At 41.2% G+C, this 20684-nt stretch overlaps 1 protein-coding gene and 1 long non-coding RNA gene across 16 annotated transcripts in view; one reads left to right on the top strand and one right to left on the bottom strand.

Annotated features, from left to right (window-relative positions):
- The window catches only part of THADA (THADA armadillo repeat containing), a 328075-nt gene extending 320836 nt beyond the window's left edge, over positions 1–7239 (bottom strand). For 14 of the 15 annotated variants that reach the window (XR_014149251.1, XM_081833473.1, XM_081833472.1 and 11 more), the window contains exons 1-4: positions 7103–7239; positions 4785–4884; positions 4385–4479; positions 3335–3465 (exon numbers count right to left, since the gene is read on the bottom strand). Coding sequence is in view for 14 of the 15 variants with exons in the window: in XM_081833473.1 (XP_081689599.1) it covers positions 3335–3465; positions 4385–4479; positions 4785–4860 (302 nt within the window). In the remaining variant the exon portion in view is untranslated. Of the gene's footprint in view, positions 1–3334; positions 3466–4384; positions 4480–4784; positions 4885–5081; positions 5153–7102 lie in introns of all 15 variants that reach the window. The other variant, XM_081833468.1, reaches the window with a different exon arrangement.
- Positions 7061–11987, top strand: LOC145723882 (uncharacterized). Its single transcript, XR_014149253.1, has 2 exons — positions 7061–7195; positions 10526–11987. It is a non-coding gene; the product is annotated as an uncharacterized LOC145723882 (long non-coding RNA).
- The last annotated feature ends 8697 nt before the right edge of the window (positions 11988–20684 follow it).

The raw sequence follows: 20684 nt of genomic DNA on the forward strand, positions 1-20684 counted from the left end.
AAAAAAAAAAAAAAGAATGTAACCTCCATTCTAAACTGTTTTATTCACTGTATCCTCAATGCCTAGAACACTTACTTGACATATAGTTAGATGGTCAATAAAAATTTACTTAATAGATAAATTCAATTAGTGTCAATTTTACTTCAATTAATCTAAATGAAAACCAGTAAGCGTTTTTAAAAAAATTTGACTGAACAGTTCTAACACTCTTCTGGAAGAAAAAGAATTTAGAAATAGGAATAGTCTGAAAAAGAAAAGTCACCAGAGGGGTGACTTACTCCAGCATATAATTAAACTACATTATCAAACTATAGTAAATAAAAGTGTGATGTTGGTGAGTAAACAAACAGACCTAAGTCTAAAACCAAATCTATGTTTATACAGGAACACAGAACATAATAAAATGGCATTCCACATATATAGGAAAGATGGACTATTCAAAAGTTTGGGGATAGGTGGTTCCCCAATATGGAAAAGAAAACTAAATTGGATCTCTAACTTACACTCCACTCAAAGCTTAGTTCCAGATGAAGTATTTTAAGAAAAGACAAGGAAGTAATTTTATATGCTTTTATAGTAGAGAAAGCATCCATAAGGAAAGCATGAAACTCAGAAATCTATATAAAGAAAAATACTAGTGGGTTTGATTACCAAGAAAAATTTTGTAATTTTTATAAAGCAAACACACCACAAAGAAAGTTTAAAGACAAGTAATAAAACAAAGGAATATTTGGCACATAATCTATATAGAGCTCTTATACCCATGCCCTTCTTTATTGGCATGGGTATAAGAGAGGCTAAAGGTGTGAGAGTATTGCTTCCCAGCTATTCTTACAACCAGAAGGAGGGTATATGACCCAATCTTGACAACAAAAAGTGATAGGAAGTTTCCTGGGACCTTCTGCAAAATGTTTTTTCTCTCCAATAAAAAGAGATGGAAAAGAGGAAATTTCCTTTTCTTTTTTTTTTGGATGCTATCATGTCTGTATAAGGTGGCTGTAACTGCTACAGCCCCCTTGTAATTCTGAAAGAAGATACGGCCAACACATGGGAGAAAAATGGAAAACATCAAGATCTTTGATGACATTGTTGACTACTTCCCCAAATCCTAGAACTGGCCAGTATCTGATCACTTGCTTTTTGACACATTAAATAAATTTACTTAAATAAGAAAAAGAAAGGACACTCTAACAAGGAAACATACAAAAGATATATAATCACAAATAGTAAAACTCCACATATTAAAAAATGTTCAATCTCACTAGTAATCTAGGAAATGAAAAGTAAAACCTAGTATTATTTTTTTACCCATTAGAAATGGTTTAAAGATTATCCAGTGTTTGAAAGATATGAAGACACTGGCACTCTCATTCATTGTTAGTAGGAGTATCAACTGGAATAGCTTTGGGGGAGTACAGTTTAGCAATGGCTTTGGTCAAGAAATTTCACTTATAGGGCGCTTGGGTGGCTCAGATGGTTAAGCGTCTGCCTTCGGCTCAGGTCAAGATCCCAGCGTCCTGGGATCGAGTCCCGCATCGGGCTCCCTGCTCCTTGGGAGCCTGCTTCTCCCTCTGCCTCTCTCTCTCTCTCTCTGTCTCTCATGAATAAATAAATAAAATCTTTTAAAAAAAAAAAAAAAGAAATTTCACTTATAGGAATTTATCTCAGGGAAATACACATAACAATCATATACGTATTTAAGAATATCACTGCATCATTGTTGGAATAATGAAAACAAAACAAACTAAATATCAATGGAAAAGTGATTAAGTAATATGTAATGCAGTCCATAAAAATTTTGGTATATCCATATTATGGGAATATTTATAAGTGTAGGAAAATATAAGAACTTCTGGTGGGAACATAAAATAGTGCAGACGCTATGAAAAACAATATGGAGGTTCCTCAGGGAATTAAAAATAGAATTACCATATGATCCAGTAATCACATTTCTGGGTATATATCCAAAAGAACTGAAAGCAGGATCTCAAAGAGATATTTACAGACCCATGTTCATAGCAGCACTGTTCACAATACCAAGAAGAGGAAGCAACCCAGATGTCTATCAACAGATGAATGAATGAATACAATGTGGTACATATGGACAATGGAATGTAATTCAGCCTTAAAAAGGACAAAAATCCTGCCACATGCTACCACATGGATGAACCTTGAGAATATTATGCTAAGTAAAATAAGCCAATCAAAAAAAAATAAATACAAATATTCCACTTATATGAGGTAACTAAAGTAATCAAATTCATAGAAACAGAAAGTAGAACTGTGGTAGCCAGGGGCTAGGGAGAGGAGGAAATGGGGATTTACTGCTTAATATTTACAGAGTTTCAGTTTTACAAAATGAAGAAACTCTGGAGATCCACTGCACAACAATGTAAATATACTTAACACTCAAAAATGGTTAAGATGGCGAATTTTATGTTGTATGTTTTTTCACACAAATAAAAAAAAAAAGAATAAGGACTATGCTGACATGAAAGTATCTCTAAGACATTCTTCAGTGAAAAAACAAGCTACAGAGCAATAAGTATAGTCCCAGGGCGCCTGGGTGGCTCAGTTGTTAAGCATCTGCCTTCAGCTCAGGTCATGATCCCAGGGTCCTGGGATCGAGTCCCACATTGGGCTCCCTGCTCCGCGGGAAGCCTGCTTCTCCCTCTCCTACTCCCCCTGCTTGTGTTCCCTCTCTGGCTGTGTCTCTCTCTGTCAAATAAATAAATAAAATCTTAAAAAAAAAAAATAAATAAGTATAGTCCCATTTATGTAAAAAAATCAAAACTAAAATATAATGATACACACACTAAACCCAAAGAAAAGGTCTAAAAAGATAGATACAAAAATGTTAAGTGATGACCTTTACTAAAAAAAGTAAGATAAGCCAGAAAGAGTGAAACAGAAGGCTCACTTCTTATTTTGCTCACTTCTGTATTGCTTGAAGTCTTTACATCAAGCATTTATTCCGGTATTACCTGTGTAATTAAAAATAGGTTTAAACTAAGAACAAATGGGGAAAACAGAAGAAAAAGAAATAGCAAGATGACAGATTAAACTTAACCAATAACTGCATTAATATAAATGGACTAAACCAGGAGTCAGCAAACTACAACCTATAGCCGGTTTTATTAAGGCCTCTGACCTAAAAAGCCCTCAACATTTTTAAAAAGTTGTCATAAGTAAACAAAGCAGAGACCATATAAATGAAATTGTTAGTGACGTATTTCAGTTCAGTTTTACTAAACCAGGAGAACTTTAAATACTGGTTACTTTTGGTCAAATTGAACATTTATAATACTTAACTTCCTTTCCTTTTTTCCCTTACCTTGCCAAGACCTTCTTCAAGGGATTCTTTACAGTCAAAGAAAGATAAATGCCTGCTAAAATATCCAAACAACTTCGAATAGTGGGATCACATGCGCCATTTTTATCTGCCTTCTCCAGTAAAGGCACAATCTACAATCCAAAAAATTCAAAGTCATCGTAATTTTTTCTAATATCAAGTATATACAGCAAAGTAACATAGTTTCAAATACTCTTTAAAGTCTCAATTATAACGTGTAATATTTTCTACACTGCATTGTTATGAATACCAATTTAAACACCTATTTTAGTATTTTTTAATCTTTTTAACCCATATCCCCAATTCTCAGTTTACCCTCCAGACCCACCTCTACTAAGAATTAGACTTGTTAATGGCTTAAGGTATAGGAATTCTGTAGCACTACTGAAAAACCAATAATACATTTAATTGCTTTCTAAAAAAATTATGCAAGTTCAAATGGTAAATCCTAATACTGAAATACTGGTAAGGACAATCTTTACATTTTAAATTAACTTTTAAATGTATCTGCTAAAAAGTTGTAAGGATTCAAATTAATAGAAATAATTTTTTGGGTGCCTGGGTGGCTCAGTTGGTTAAGCGACTGCCTTCGGCTCGGGTCATGATCCCAGAGTCCTGGGATCGAGTCCCACATCGGGCTCCTGGCTCAGCGGGGAGCCTGCTTCTCCCTTTGACCCTCTCCTCTCTCATGCTGTTTCTCTCTCGCTCTCTAATAAATAAATAAATAAAATCTTTAAAAAAAAAAATAAATAATTTTTTAAAATTTATGTCCACAAAAAAGGTATGCACAGCTGGCTCATTGTCCTATCTCTTTACAGCCCCAATGGTGGCGGAGGCCTGCATATGGCTTCTACCAATACTCTGAATAAAATGAGATTAGACAACGAACAGAAAAGGAAAAAAAAAAACCCTATTCTTTAATGATACATTGATATTAAATAATTGGGAGCCAAAAACTGTCAGTTAATTTTAAATGTCCATAATAGCATGATAATCTTCAAGATGTATCCATGAATATCAATGTAGTCTTACCTGTTTAACATAATGGATTTGTGACACTCCATCCGTGAGCTGTACACAATGTAACAGCAAAGAAGCCAGATTCTTTCCTTCCACATCAGCCAAAGCTAGAGAACACACACACACAAATTTCTTTAAGGATATAACAATGTATGGATATGAGTTTGCCTTTGCCTCTGTTATGCATTATGAAAAATCTAAGTATTTATAAACCAAAAAAAAAAAAAAAGCAGGCAGAACTTGGTTTGAAGACAGAATTTTTAGGAAACCATTTTACATGCAAAACTGAATGTAAAGAACATGGAAAAATTAAATAGTAAGAGTTTGAACATCATGTGATAGTGAGTCTCAGAGATACAAATACTCTGCAACCCAGAAAAGAAGCAAACAAATTAAGTCAGAAATCACTTACATCTCAAAGTTTCAAGGTCTTGATGGCAAATGGTCATTGCAGTTACTTGCATTTCTTTCTTCTTCTTTACACCCATTTTAAATAGAATTAATAGCAGTCACTGCAAAAAAGGAGAGTTTAAAGCATTGTCTAATTCAGGATTTCTGAACCTCAGCACTCCTGGCATTTGGGACCAGATAATTTTTTGCTATGCGGTGTCATTCTATGCATTGTAGGATGTTTAACACGTTCCTGGCATCTGCCCATTAGATGCCAATAGCATCCCCTCCCCCGCAAGTTATGACAACCAAAAAATACCTGCAGACAGTGCCAAATGTCTCCTGGAGAGCAAAGTGGCCCCAGGTTGAGAACCACTGATCTAAGAATTTCTGCTTCAAAAAAGAAAAACATCTTTTAAGCTCAACAAGAGTTTATTATTGTCTAAAGTTATTCTTGCCTATTATGGTCCAGTCTTTGTATTTTAAAATACAGCCAACCTTCATTTTAGTAATAACAATAACCATAAAAAACCAGCATGATTTTTCCAAAAGTAAACTAGGCCCAACTAACCTCAGTGCCTTCCCGGTTAGCCAAAGGTGTGGAGAAAAGAGGACAGGACAAGTGCTACAGAGCAGCTGCTGTTGTTGGAGGACTGTCAGAAAAAGAGATGTGTTCTGTCTTGCTACAGAATTAGGAAAAGTCCGTGCAAGTTTCAGGGAGGCAGATCCCAGCTCAATGCAAAGGAAGAATTCTCTTGTCTAACTATGGGATGGACTGTCTTGTAAACGGAGAATTTCCCAACCCTGGAAATATCCCAGCAGAAACGGAATGAACCCTTTGCATCTGGACTCCTTCAACAGCCTCACAACTGGTCTCCCCTCTTCTCCCTGGTTTCTGAGGAGTCCGCTCTTTTCATCATCATCAGAGCAATCTTTTTAAAACTCTAATCAAATCTAATTACTCTCTTGCTTAAAACTTTCCAAGGGCTTCCAGTTACACTTAAAATAAAATCCAACTTGAGACATCGGCCCTCAAGGCCCAAGTAATCTGGTCCTGCCTTCCACTGCATTTCATCTCAAATCAATCTTCTAGTCACCATCTAAGGCACTTTGCCCTTCCTCATACATTTGCCTATTAATGCTTGTTCCACCAGATCTTTGCAAGATCTTTCCCCATCTTTCAGGTCTCTTCTCAAATAGCACCTCCTATGAGAAGCCTTCCATGACCACTCTATCTAAAATGCCACCATTCCCACTCACAGATCATTTCCATTACTTTATTTTCTTCATAGTACTACTACTACCTAAAATTGCAGTAACTTCTTTATTTGTATATTGTCTGTCTCCCCTAGTAATAAACTCCACGAAAGCAGCAACTTTAATCTGTTTTATCCACTGTTTTAATTCTCAATTCCAAAAACAGTACCTGGCATATATTCGGGGCTTAATAAATATTTGATGAATAAACAAATGAATAAATTAACAAACACTGTCAGAAATGTATGCCTTTAACAACAGAAAAGTGCACTACCTGGTATGTATATTCCATATCTAAGTGACAAGCTGGTCCTGACACTAAGAACCTATGGCCTAGCTGCAAAGTAAGAAATCGATACAGCGATGGAATGTGAAAAACCACTTAACAGAAAATGGTAATAAAAATGGACACAGCTATAATGGCAAGAAAAGGGAAGAATTTGAAAAGTGACATGCTTAGATCTAGGGTAATAATTGGGGATCACTTCCTAGGAGAGTGACCAATACACAAACTTAGTAAGGGATAGAGACGGATAACTAGGGAGACTATTCTCTGGTGAATGGTGAGTAAGTTTACAGCAGGATTTGATCGTGGAACCCTCAAGACTACACAAAAATTGGTTCGGTGCTTAAGCGTGCTCAACGAATGCCTAAACATTTGTCTTAATGAACTGGGCCTCCCCAATAGGGGAATATCCCGTGCCCACCCTACAACAACTCTCCAGAAGTGGCCAGAAGATGCTCAGCAAGTTGTACTCCTAAATCCCACTGGCTGTTTCCCTTTTGACCGCTGCTTCACTCCCACCTACACCTTTCTGGCTGACTCCCACAAACATTCTCTGGGTAATTTCCGAACCACGTGGAGTCCGGAGAGCCACAGGTGACCGGAAAAAGTGGCGATAGCGCTGTCTCCGTGGAGACCTAAACGACCGGAAATCTGTAGCACAACCGCCAAATTCTCGCGATAGCAAAGGACGAGAATTGGTGCGAATCGCCCAGCTGCCCTAGCAAAGTGGCGGAGCCGAACAGTGAAGAGTCGCGCGTTAGCGCGGGTCTGGCAGACAGGAAACCTGGGAGCCAAACCTCGTGCCCGTGAGCGTCTAAGAAGAGTCTCAGCCGTCTAGACGAGTACCGGAGCTGGTCTAGTTCTACGATGTCTCCGAGGCTCGCAACGTGGTCTGTTGACTACCGGTTCGGGGCGGTGGGAGGGAAGCAAGGGGACCTGGAACTGGAGTCATCGCGAGAATTGAGCGACTGAGCTCTTCCAATAAGGAGTTCGGAGCGGTGGTGATGTCACCGGGAGCGGGTGTTAGCGAGTGGATTTGGGTAGACTTTAAAGTGTGTAGGGTGCTCAGCTTACAGCGCAGGGGTGAATCCAGCCGCGTGCAAGCTTACCGGCTTCATTCCCCTCAGGGAAGTCTAGACCTGGAGTACCTGGCAAGCACCTTTGCCTCAATCCAGACATTCCACCCTTCTCCCACGCAGCTTACCGAGCGCAGAGAAGGGGAGAAAATTGCCGGGAGGTGGGGTCATTGGGGCATTAAGCCGAAGCCACGCTAAGAGTTTTAACTAAAATAAGCGCCGAAATGAACGAACGTATGCCCGAGTGCTTTTGTTCGTTCAGCAAATAGTTCATGAGCGGTAACTGTCCGAGCGTTGCCAGCCGGTGGCCTTGAAAGTTATCCCCCATTTGGGATATGTATTTTACGCAGAAAATAAAAATCGTCAGATGATTCATTCCTTTAGAAAAATGAAATAACTAGGTGCCGAACACTACGCTAAGAGCTGAGACTTGGGGTGGGATGAGGGGGAGGGTGGTGAGATCCGGACATAGAGACTAATGCTATGCAAGTTGGCCAGGGTGGCTGGAGCCAAGTGAGTTAAGAGGGTAAGATGTAGGGAATGGGACGAGGGGAGTTAGATGAGGTAAAGCCCGATTGCTCATTATAAGGACTTTTACTGTCTGACATGGGGAGTCATTTTGAGCAGAAGAGTAATAGGGTTATTTACATTTCAAAAGAATCAGTGGAGATACTTTGTAGTGGAAGCTGGAAGACCAGTGAGTGAGGAAGCTATTCTTGTAAACTAGGCTAGCAAGGTGCTAGTGGCTCAGCCCAGGGTGGTAGCAATGGAAAGAGTGAGGAATGGACAGATTCTGGATTATGATCTGGAAGTAAGCTAACGGGTTTTTCTGAAGGATAAGATATGGGGTATGAAGAAAGAGGAGTCAAAGATGATCCCAAGATTTCTGGCTTGAGCAAGGAGGGGAGATAAAATTGCCATTTATAGTGATGGGGCAAAAATTTGGAGTGGATTTGAATGGGTTTAAAACAGACTAGGAGAGGAAATGGCAAGATCAAGTAGAAACAAATCTAGTACTTCATTACACAGGGTCAAATAAATGGAGCAGTAACTCTTTGGGAATTAGAGGCAATGAAGGTTTGGGTTTTAAAGATTCAAATAGTAACATGTTTAGAGAAGATATCTTTTTGTTTTTGTAACCACCTGGCCCTACCAGCTTGAAACCACTTTAAATTCTCTGCTTGAGGTTTTCTAGAACACACTATGAATTTGGGCCGTGAACTTTTTTTAAGTAGCTATTTATTTTATTTGTAAAAATGCATTCAAGGGAATTTTTAAAGAATCCGTAATCCTTAGTATATAAAAGTGTAAAAACACTTAAATGACCTTTTATTGTAAAAGTGGACTACATAAAATCATGAAAAATAATCAATATATCCATGTTTTGTTCAGTATAGTTTAGCTTTGGAAATACGTACCTGTTGAAGCAGCATTTTCCCCTCAATTAGGGAATGGATTTTTTAATACTTATTTAATGACACATTTTCATACGTAATGATTTTAAAATCTTTGACATTTGGAATGACATTTGAATAATTAAAATTTGATCTCTGAAAACCACAAAAAAGGGCTTTAATTGCCTACTCATTTAATACTTGTTCATAAAAGTCTCTCTATAAGCCAAACTTCGTACTGATCCAGGGTAAGTTTCTCCTGTAAGTGTTGTTTTGCATAACCGAAAAGCATGATATAGTCTGTCAGTTTTATAGTCCCATTACCTCCTAAAAAAAATACAGTTTGTGGTAATCTGCCAGCAATACGTGATGATTTACATAAAGAATCCCTCATAAAAAGCCTTATTTCATAGTTCCATGTCTAAAATGAAGTCCAAGGGCGCCTGGGTGGATCAGTCAGGTAAGCGACTGCTTTTGGCTCAGGTCATGGTCTCAGGGTCCTGGGATCAAGTCCCGCATCGGGCTCCCTGCTCATCGGAGAGTCTATTTCTGTCTACTTCTCCCTCTCCCTCTGCCTGCTGTTCTGCCTGCTTGTGCTGTCTCTGTCAAATAAATAAATAAAATCTTAAAAAATAAATAAAATAAAATGAAGTCCAAAAGCATATTCTAGAGCTATGAATAAGAACATTGTGTTATTTTTTTTAATATAAGATGAAATTTTGTTACTTGTTAATAAATTTATTTGTTAATATGTTTGCCCCCAGTCAATGAAAAGAAAGCAAAGTTCTTGTTATTTATCTTGCTGCATAATAAATTAACCCCAAAACTTAGTGTATTAAAACACTACATTTTTACTCTCTCACAGTTTCTATGGGTCAAATTTAGCAGCCTTGTATGTGGCTGAGTGCTTTTGGCCAGGAGTCTCTCATGAGCCTGCAGTCATTGGAAGATCTGGCTGAGGTGGGAGGAACCACTTCGAAGATGACTTAACCCAGAGGCTCTGGTTGTTGACAGGAGGCCTCAATTCCTTCCATGTGGGCTTCTCCACAGGCTGCTTAAACATTCTCACAGCATGGGGGTAGTCCTTCCCCAGAATGAGCACATGAGACAGCCAAGTAGAAGCTTTTTTTTTTTGCTTTTTTTTAAAGATTTTATTTATTTGACAGAGACACAGTGAGAGAGGAAACACAAGCAGGAGGAGTGGGAGACGGAGAAGCAGGCTTCCCGCGGAGCAGGGAGCCCGATGCGGGGCTCGATCCCAGGACCCTGGGATCATGACCTGAGCCAAAGGCAGACGCCTAACAACTGAGCCACCCAGGCGCCCCCAAGTAGAAGGTTTGATGACTTTGATGGCCCAGCCACAGAAGTTACACACCATTTCAACAACATTCTATTAGTCACAAAGGTTAGCTCTATTCATTGTGAGAAGGGATGACACAGAAGTGTGAATATCAGGAGGCCAATATTATTGGGGAGTGCCATTTTGGAGGCTACCCCAGTACTATAACACATCTGCTGGGTGTTCCTCAAGGCTTAAAAAGTACTAGCTAAGGAATCACAACTATAGAATGATTTATTTAAGAGTGGTGTGAATATGATTTCCACAGTATACCTTAAAGGAAACATTAATGCTCATGTTTTCTTACAAAGTTATTTGCCTTTAATGGCATACATTTTCATAGAAGATGCCACGGAATTTATTTATTTATTTATTTATTTATTTAAATATTTTATTTATTTATTTTGACAGAGAGAGAGACAGCGAGAGAGGGAACACAAGCAGGGGGAGTGGCAGAGGGAGAAGCAGGCTTCCCGCCAAGCAGGGAGCCCGATATGGGGCTCGATCCCAGGACCCTGGGATCACGACCCAAGCCGAAGGCAGACGCCCAACAACTGAGCCACCCAGGCGCCCCGATGCCACGGAATTTAAACATAAAAACTAGATTTATTGTGAGGAAGGAACATTTTAGATGTTCTTCAGACTTTGTCTTTTTAAGCCATTCTGATCCCTTCCCTACTTAAGAGCACACAGTGGCTTGTCTTCTATGTAACACTCCTCTCTTCCTTCCCCATACACCAAGTTCCAGGTTGAGTGACCTCAATAGTCCCTGAAAGCACTGTCCTTTCATGTGCTGTGCTGTGCTCTCTGCTGGGAGGGTCTTTCTTATTCCCACCTGAGGAAATTTCAGCACACTTGAAGAACCCATCTCAAATGTCACCTCGGTGAAACCTGACGAGAAATCCCTGTTCTGCCATACTTAGATTTTTGTCTCGGTTATAACATTGTCATTTAGTCAGTTATTTGTATGCTTGTCAGCCTTCCTCCAAGTCCTTCCAAGACGGGGACCATCTTCAGATCCCTAGTACCTAGCGCAGTGCTGAGCATAAGTAGCTCAGCAAATATTTGTTGGGTTAGGGTAATGGATATCTAGTTCTTTACAGTGTTAATGGGCAATGCTGCTTATTTTACCACTATGTGGCAGCAAACTACGGAATTAGTTCCTCCTTTGAATAGGGAGTTCAGCCAGGATGAATATTCAGCAAATTGTAGTCAGTGGTTTTTTGGGGGGAGTGGAATTAACAGGAGGCCCTCATTTTCCATGCTATTTCTGCATTGTTTGAATAATAGCATGTTTTTTCATGTGGAATATAGCATTCATAGAGAAAAGTACAAAAAACATTTCTAAAGAAGTTAACTTCTTAACTTCTTACCCAAAAATATGTTAGAATAACTTGTTAATATGCTATGAAATACAACATTCAAATAGAAGATTATGAAAATTGCTCAATATTGTGTGTATGTGTGTTTTGTTCATTATTATTCTAGCTCTGTGAAAAATGTTGGTATTTTGATAGGGATTGCATTAAATCTGTAGATTGCTTTGGGTAGTATGGACATTTTAATAATATTGGTTCTTCCAATCCATGAGCATGGAATACCTTTTTATTCGTGTCCTCTTCAGTTTCTTTCATCAGTGTTTTATAGTTTTCAGAGTACAGATCTTTCCTTGGTTAAGTTTATTCCTAGGTCTTTTATTGTTTTTGGTGCAGTTGTAAATGGGATTGTGTTTTTAAAATACAGCATTATTGCTGCTTATACTTTTTACATCAGAAAATCAAATCTTTAAAAGAAAATTTAAGCAATTCAAAAATTAAGTAATAAGGAAAAATAGTTATAAAATAATATGACCTGAAAATATTGGAACAGAGAATTATGTATACAGTATGTTTACAACTTCATAAAAATACAAATACTATGAATAAGGGTTGGAAGAGAATGTGTTTGGAAAAGTAGTTTATCAGGCTGGTTAGATTGAGTGAACATTTTTTCTTAAACTGTCTAATGTTGTAGCACTGGGTTAATAAACTTTTCTTTTAAGGCCTGTTTTTGTAATCACCAAAAAGTTAACATTTTTTACTATTTGAATTATGTTACTGTCATTTTATTTTATTTTCTTTATTTGAGAGAGGGAGAGAGCGCACGCATATGCATCGAGAAGTGGGCAGAGGAGGTGGAGCAGAGGGGAGGGAAAGGGACAAGCAGACTCTGCGCTGAGTGTGGAGCCTGACATGGGGCTCTATCTCACAATCCTGAGATTATGACCTGAGCTGAAATCAAGAGTCAACTGACTGAGCCACCCAGGCATCCTGTAACTGTCGTTTTAAAGAAAGGCAACAGTTGTGTGGGGCACAGATGGAAAAACAAAAATTTTAAATACATAGCACCATCCTTGATTAAAATGCTTTTGAAAACAAAATAAGTGTTTTTCATTCTTGTTATAAAAAGCAATCTCATTTCCTCCACATTATTCTGCCACCCAAAACCAGACCCCATTTGGGAGCCCATGTATGGACTTTATCTAGAAAGACAAATGAGGAAGTTTTGCATCACCTGATCGTTACAACAATCCCAATTCTCAGCCCTCCCCATGAAAGGGGCTAGTAGATGCTTACCATCATTTCTTTGGGACATCTGAACAAACCTGGGACAGGGAGAGATGGAAAGTTTGATATAAACTTTAGAGAGTAGGTCTCCACTCTACTGAGTACTGCAAGGGGAGAAAAGAGTTTGTAAAACATAGTTCTAATTTATTGGAAAAGGAAAGATTGTGTTGGGTTTTTGATACCCATGTTTATTAATATTATCCCGACTTAGGTTTCTGCAGCAGAGCAGATAACTATTATTTTCCCCAGTGCCCAAATTCTTATCCCTGGGATGTCCTGAGAGCTGGATGAATAAAACTCACTATATGAAGTAATGCATATTATAGGTGAGGAACTCCCCCCCAAAATGAAGCTGGACACTTATATAGAAGGGAGAGGCAGCTGTACCTCTCCCCTCTTTTTGCAGAGTTTCCTTGGAGACGCAATAGGAGGGATCCTGGGCTCTTACTCTTAACCCTTTGGAATATAAATAAATTTTTCCAGGGGAAAGATAAACCTGGTGTCTCCAGCCTTACTACCCAGAGATGCCTCTACAATACAACTCTCATTCCTCCCTTAGAAATATAAACACAAACACATCCAGTAGATAAATCTCTGTAATTTACCTCCTGTAAGTGTTATAGAGTAAATATATGTGTAAATCTTACGTGTGTATGGTAAATCTCTTCTGCATGTGTCACAGAGTTCTCTCGCTAATCAGTCATAAATTAACCTTCCAAGGCTTGATTTTAGTCCAAGTCTCCAGTAAAATTTGCTTAGAAAGCCCTAACTGTGCAAAAAGATAAAAAAATATTTTCTCTATTCCACAGACTGGTTAGAACATCCCAAAACTTGTATGTCTAAGTTGGTGAGACCTTTCACTTTTATTTCAATCTTGCTGCAATTACTTAAAATTTCTGTAACTCCTATCATTCCTTTTGTGTTATTTTGACTGCACAAGAAAATCAGGCTTGCTGTTTATGGCCTCACTTTGCTTTTGGCCATTTGATCAACTGAGCACTCTCCTTGATCATACCTGGGATGTCTTACAGTTACTTTTGTTGGTTCCCAAAAGTCAAATCCAATTCCAAGGGATAAAGATTTCTATACCATTGGAGATCCTGAAAAGAATGTTCTAAAAAGAACATCCAAAAAGATTTTCAAAAATATTATGGGCTAACTAATTTATTTTTTTTTTTTTTAGATTTTATTTATTTATTTGACAGAGACACAGCGAGAGAGGGAACACAAGCAGGGGGAGTGGGAGAGGGAGAAGCGGCTTCCTGCCGAGCGGGGACCCTGATGAGGGGCTCCATCCCAGGACCCTGGGATCATGACCTGAGCCAAAGGCAGATGCCCAACAACTGAGCCACCCAGACGCCCCTGGGCTATACTAATCTTTGAAGAAACAAGTGTATGGCCTCCCAAGGTGATTTCTCTGATGGGACCTATTCTCATTTGGATATGTAAGTTCTGTGCTGTGCTGTTTTGTTGTTGTTGTTGTTGTTGTTGTTTTTAATTCACAAAGCTTTATATAAGAAACATAAAGGTGTGGTCCGATCCTGGCTTGATATCACTAGCACTAATTCCTTAACTTAGAGAAGGTAACCTATGAAGTTCACCTCAGTCCAGCTCCTTCCAATCTTGCCTACAAGTGAATGGAATATTATTTTTCTAATATCTACACTGTTGCAATCTAGGAGCTGCCCTAAACCTTTCTTTTTCCCTGAGGTATGAGCAAGACACCCATGAGGGTAGCTAGCTAATCCAATATTGGTGATTTGGGTTTAATGCATATAGATGATATTAGGGACAGAAGAATTCCAGTGGCAGTATTACCAGGTGGGCATGAGCAACCTCATTCTGGGCTCTCCATTCACAGCAGGCTCTCAGCCAGCACCTGGGTATATAGGGAAGAGGGCCTGGCCACTGGGGTGAAGAATGTGCCAAGTGAATGGTAGGCAGGGCTTCAGGGCAGGAGTCTAGGCTCATAAAGCAGTAGCCCAATGGAAGTAAAGACTGTGCTTCTCAGTAGACAGGCAAGAGAACCCAGAACTCACTCCTAACAGCCAGGTATCAGTCTATCTCAAATCCGAGTGTGACCCAGCCACAAAAGAAATGAACTAGATCTGAACTTTCCAAATGGTATGCTTAGCAGACTGGTGGTGTTACAAATGGTCAGTGATACACTAAGATCATGATCTCTCAGCCTTCAGATCAGCCAGACAATGGCTAGGGACCCCTACACATACCATCTATCCATTCATCTGTGTGCTATTCCATATTCTCATTTTCTGTGTCTGTAATGAGAAGCCCTGGACATGTTCTCTCAGCCTTGAGGACTGGAGCTGACCCACCAATTTGTTACAGCTACAATAAGAAATTAATACACTCCCTAACGGAAAAAGGAGAGAGTGGATGCCAGGCTGCACACCTCCATTGACCTCAGTGTCCAAGCCAGCCGGGTGCTGGGGTATTCACCTGGCTGACTGTCCCCAGCCCCTTAGCTCAGGCAGCCTCAGGGCTGGTGAAACTAAACCCATGCAGCTGGGGTTTTTGAGTTTTGGGTTTTTCTCTCCAAAAGATTTTTTTTTTTTTTTTAATTTAAGGGTTAGATTTTGAGGAGAGAAGAAACATGGGACAGAGAAGAGTGAAAGAGAAAACAAATACAAATGCAGGCTATTCGGCTCGTTGTTTTATAACCACAGCAAACTAGTACAGAGAACACCCGGTACAAACATCACAAAGTTTCAAAGATGGGAGGTGTTCCTTTGGCACGGCTAAGTCTTCGGAATTTAGGCGACAGTCCTTGTTTTTGGGGGGAGGTCACTGGATCCCTGGCGCAGTCCACTCCTTGAACCAGATTTGAACTGGAAAAGGACCACGTAGCCCAGGTGGAAGCAGCAGAATGGGTGGGTTCGTGGTCACATGACTGTCGAAGCTCCTCCCCTCGGGGCAGCGTCCTCTAGGTGGTACTTCTCCGGCCCCTGAGTGGCAGGCTCCAGGAGTCCGGTGGCATCTCGGGCCACGTCCGCCTCTTTGATCCCCGCCTTTCGGTGGCACGTGATTCGACGCCTGGCGCAAAGTGCCCCGGCTTGGCTGGCCCTGGCCTCTTCCCCAAGCCGGCCACTGGTGCGGGAATGGGTGAATCCAGGCAGTGAGGCGACCGTCCCAGAAACGGTGAACAGTTCGGCCAAACTCCGCCCTCCTTTCTTGGTCTCACGGCACACACATCAGCAAGGCAGAAGTTGGGGATTCTTGGAAGAAGTAACAGCAGACTCAGACTGTCAGAATCCCAGCGTGTAGGAAGGGAAGAAACGTCAGAGGGGCGCATAAGCCGAGGAGTAGCTGCTCTGGCGCGCGCGGGAGCCTGCCTCGGACTGGGGTGCGTGTATCAGGAGCCAGGGCCTCTTTCAAAGGCATCACTCACTCCAGCCCCTCACTCTGGGAGCCAGGTACAGTCCCTCCCGCTACACCTCCATCCCGGGGCCGCACACCCAGAGCTCCCCTGGGCTAGGGAGGAATACTTGCGGTCCCTTCGATCGGCCCCAGTATCTTTCATGTATTTCTCACAACAGACCTGTGAACCTCCGTTCTCATTGTACTGATGAAGAAACAGTTCAAATGGAGCAAATGACCAGTGTGCAGTGGTTCTGATGCTTACTTAGTCCAGGGCTCTTTCCGTTATATTACGAACGCTCCTTTTTATATGCAAATGAGGCCAATTGTGTCCGTGACACTTTCCTACAAAATAAAACAATGCCGTAATTACGAAGGCTTGCGAATTGGTGGTATAAAATGGGTAATTGGGGTTTAATGTTAAATCCTGGAGTATGTGACCTAGGTCCAGAAAGAGTGCCTTTCCTAGTGTCACCTCTGCCATCTGCTGGTCAAATGACAATATAACTAAAGCAAGTGGGTATTGATATTATCCTCACATAGAAGCCAAGCATGCCCCTGAGGCTGGGTGAATGATTTGAGTGCGGACTCTGACTTTTAGGGCCTGAGATGACAAAGTAAAATGTTAAATATACAAATAAGGGTCAGAGGTTTTCCACAATAATCTCCGCTCAGGATAAGGAACCTCACAGTTTACAATGGAAGAGCCCATTCATCCGTGTATTCAACAAATATTTATTAAACATTGTCTTAAGTCTGTTTCCCGGGAAATAGATTCTAGGCAGAGGTTTGTGGAAGAGAGTGTTTCTGGGGAGTACTCTTGAGAACAACCCCTGAGAAGGCTTGATGGAAACAGAACTGGTCAGGAAGGGTTGAACGGGGATGAATTTGCCACAGAGGACTTAGCCAATCCTACGGGGAGCTCTGGAGTTGGTTTGGCAAGAGATGGAGCCTCTGTCCTTCTGCATCAACCAGTTATTTGATCAGCTAACACTAACCACATCTAGAGGAATGAGGGCCATGATCCTAAAAGGGGGATCCAGGAAACACACCACCCCATCTGCAACAGACCCCTACTACATCCTGGGCACTGTGCCATGGTCTAGGGATGTGATATTGAACAAAACAACATCTGCCTTCAAACGCACCCAGGGGTGCAGAGTTAATAAATAAAGAGATAAATAAATATTTTTTAAAAGATTTTATTTATTTATTTGCGAGAGAGAGAAAACGAACATGAGTGGGGAAGAGGGACAGAGGGAGAGGGAGAAGCAGACTCCCCACTGAGCAGGGAGCCTGACTTGGGGCTTGATCCCAGGACCCTGGAATCATGACCTGAGCCAAAGGCAGCCACTTAACCAACTGAGCCACCCAGGTGCCCCAATAAATGTTTTAAAAAACAGGAACTAGAAAATTATCTTGTAGCTAGAAAATGTATCCCATAAGCTTAAGTAAACAACAAAGAAAAATCTTTGCTTTTTATTGATGGCAATAAAGACGGTTGAAAATATTTAGGGTGAAAAGTGAATTCACTCTCTGATGATATAAAAATTGAAGATGATGGAAAAAATTTGTCCAAAAACAGCTCAAGAGAAACTTGCCTATGAAATGCAACTGGAGCAGTGGGAGATCACTTTGGCATTCATCTGTAATGGACTGTGGATTCCCTCCAGCTCTACCCAAGAACAGGTGATGGGGTTTTCCCTCTATGCTGGGATCTGCAAGTGTTCTGAGCTGTTGGTAAGAAGGCCGCCCATGGGTGGATGTCATTCCTGAGGGGTGTGCTTGCTGCTGATTTGGGGTGGTTCTCCCCAGACATAGCATCTTGGTACAATCAGGAAAGGCAGCTCCTTGGTGCCTGCTTAGGGGGAGCCAGGGCAGTACTGAGGCTGATTCTGCTCCTGTCCATTGGGTACCCCCCCCAATACTGTTGTCCTGGCCATCTCCTCCTCCTCCACATCCCCCTTGTCCTTCCTCTTCCCCACTTGTGGCATCTTTATTTCATCTCAGAGAAAAAGTACTTGGACTTGCCTGTTATCCCAAGCTGCTATAGCATGACAATGCTCTCTATACCTTGAGCTTGTTAGGGCTTCAATATTTGAAATGCACAGAACTCTTTCTCCGCCGTGAGTTTCAGAGAAATCACGTGAGACTTACAAACCCAAAAATTGCCTTCCTTGTCCCCTGGTTTGGTTGTGGTAGCCATTCTCTGAGGCAAGAGGGATGGAATTGTCTCAGAGGTTTGGGTGAAATAGAGGACCACAATGGGTACCACTGACAGTTCTAGAACATTGCTTCAGACCTTCAGGTGGTGGCCTTCAAACAGCCCTGTTTGCTGTCCTGCCACAAACTCCTCTCTCTGTTTGCCTCACTTCTACCTAACTAGCTCCTCCTTCTGAATCCTGTCTGTCAGCTCATGCCCTAAGGAAGCAAGAACTGGGGGAGTCGTTCTTGCCCTCAAACCCCACTCCGTCCCAGCTGATTAATCATCAGTTTCTAGATAGTTGCACATTTGCGGTCACTGGCCCAATTCAAGACACTGCTAACAACCTCCTTACTTGTCCCTGTGGAGCAGAGTTTCTTAACCTCAGCAGTAGTGACATTTAAGATTGGATCTTCCTTATTGTGGAACTGTCGTCCGCACTGGAGGTTGTTGAGCCGCATCCCTGGCCTCTACCCACTAGATGTCAGTAGCAACCCTTAGTCGTGGCAATCAACAACGTCTTCAGACCACCACCGGGCCAAGGGAAAAATGTGTGCCCTATGTACGCTTATCAAAATGTCCTTTCATAGTTTGAACCAAGTATAAAAAGTTCATGAAAGTTTTGCAACAACAACAAAAAGGCTGAATTCACCCTATGCTAATGTAAAATTTAAAGGGGAAAAAACAAACAAATGAACAAAAGACATCCAGAAACCATTAGAGAAGAAACTTTGCAGGGCCCAGTACAAAATGAAAATACAGGGCTCCTTCTTCAAAACTGATGAAGAATTTCAAAACAGTGACAGAAGAATGTTAAACCAAGTGTGAGGTCCTGTTCGGCTGCACAGTTCTCATACCCATGAAACTCACCCTGAACCCCATGTTACCCAATCTGCCTGATGGGGAATGTGACAGCTAGGTGGGTCCTGGGAACCCCAAGTTGATTAGAAACAGCTGTTCCCATTGCACAATAACACAGCATCCTAGAACAAACAGCGTCGTGAATTTTTGGCATTAAGTTTGATTTTTAAAAAATATTGTATTAAAATATTATTTATCTTGATTACTGAGGATTTTTAAAAAATATTTATTTATTTGAGGAGCGGGGAGAGGCAGAGGGAAAATCTCAAGCAGATTCCCCACGGAGTGCAGAGCCCCACACAAGGCTCGTTGATCTCACGACCCTGAAATCAGGACCTGAGTGGAAACCAAGAGTCAGACACTTAACCGACTGAGCTACCGAGGCACTCCTTGATTACTGAGGATTTTGGCACCCTCTTAAATTTTGCACCTGGGTAGAGTTCCTTACTTGCTGCACCCTAATCTGAGACTTTGTCAAATGTTCCCTGCTGATTTAGAGGAGTGGTTCTCAAACTGTGGCCAGTATCAAAATCACCTGGGGAGCTTGTTAAGACACAGACAGGTGGGCCCCAGTCCTGGTTTCTGATTCAGTAGGTCTGGGGTGGGGCCTGAGGATCTGCATTTCTAACAAGTGCCCAGATAATGTTGAAGCTGCTAGTCCAGGGCCCATTGAGAACCACTGCTTTCAAGCCATCCTGCATGTGCCAGTGACAATGACATTTCCAAAAGACAAGGCACTTCTCTGCTTAACTCTTCATGGGTCCCCATGGCCTATAGAATACAGTAGATGCTCCTTGGCATGGCAGGCATTACCCCAGAAGCCACCTTTCCAGTCCCTTCTGTGCCCTCTCACCCCACATGTTGTTCTAGTACTATGGGACCGAATGACTCTGACTCAAATAATCTGTCATCATCCCCCCAAACCTTACTAAAGCCTCTAGATTGAGCTAAGTGCCTTTGTCCTCCCACTGCCCATTGAACGTACCCCTCTGTTAGCATTTAACTTTGTACTGAAACGATCTGTTTGTGTGAACGTCTACCTCCATCAGATAGCAGGATCCCGGAGCGGTTTTCTTTATTCTTCTAGTCACTGTTTACCCTCTGGGACAAGTAAGTGCTCCAATAGCATCTAATGAACTGAGCTGAACTGACCTGAACACCATTCTGTTATGGTGCAGTAAAAACAGAGAAAAAGAATACAATCTTGAGTGACAGCTCAAGATGTAAGTGCGTAAGGGGAACACAGCTGAGTCTCAAGAGTCTTGAAGCTTAAGGATCTGGCAGACAGTTTTTCAGTTGTCTGTAAGAGTCTAATGCTTTTTATTTATTTTATTTTATTTTAAAGATTTTATTTATTTATTTGACAGAGAGAGACACAGCGAGAGAGGGAACACAGGCAGGGGGAGTGGGAGAGGGAGAAGCAGACTTCCCGCCGAGCAGGGAGCCCGATGCGGGGCTCGATCCCAGGACCCTGGGATCATGACCTGAGCCGAAGGCAGGCGCTTAACGACTGAGCCACCCA

This window comes from Leptonychotes weddellii, chromosome 10 (assembly GCF_054177405.1).
Source record: "Leptonychotes weddellii isolate Sample4059 chromosome 10, ASM5417740v2, whole genome shotgun sequence".
In the NCBI taxonomy this organism is placed as follows: domain Eukaryota; kingdom Metazoa; phylum Chordata; class Mammalia; order Carnivora; family Phocidae; genus Leptonychotes; species Leptonychotes weddellii.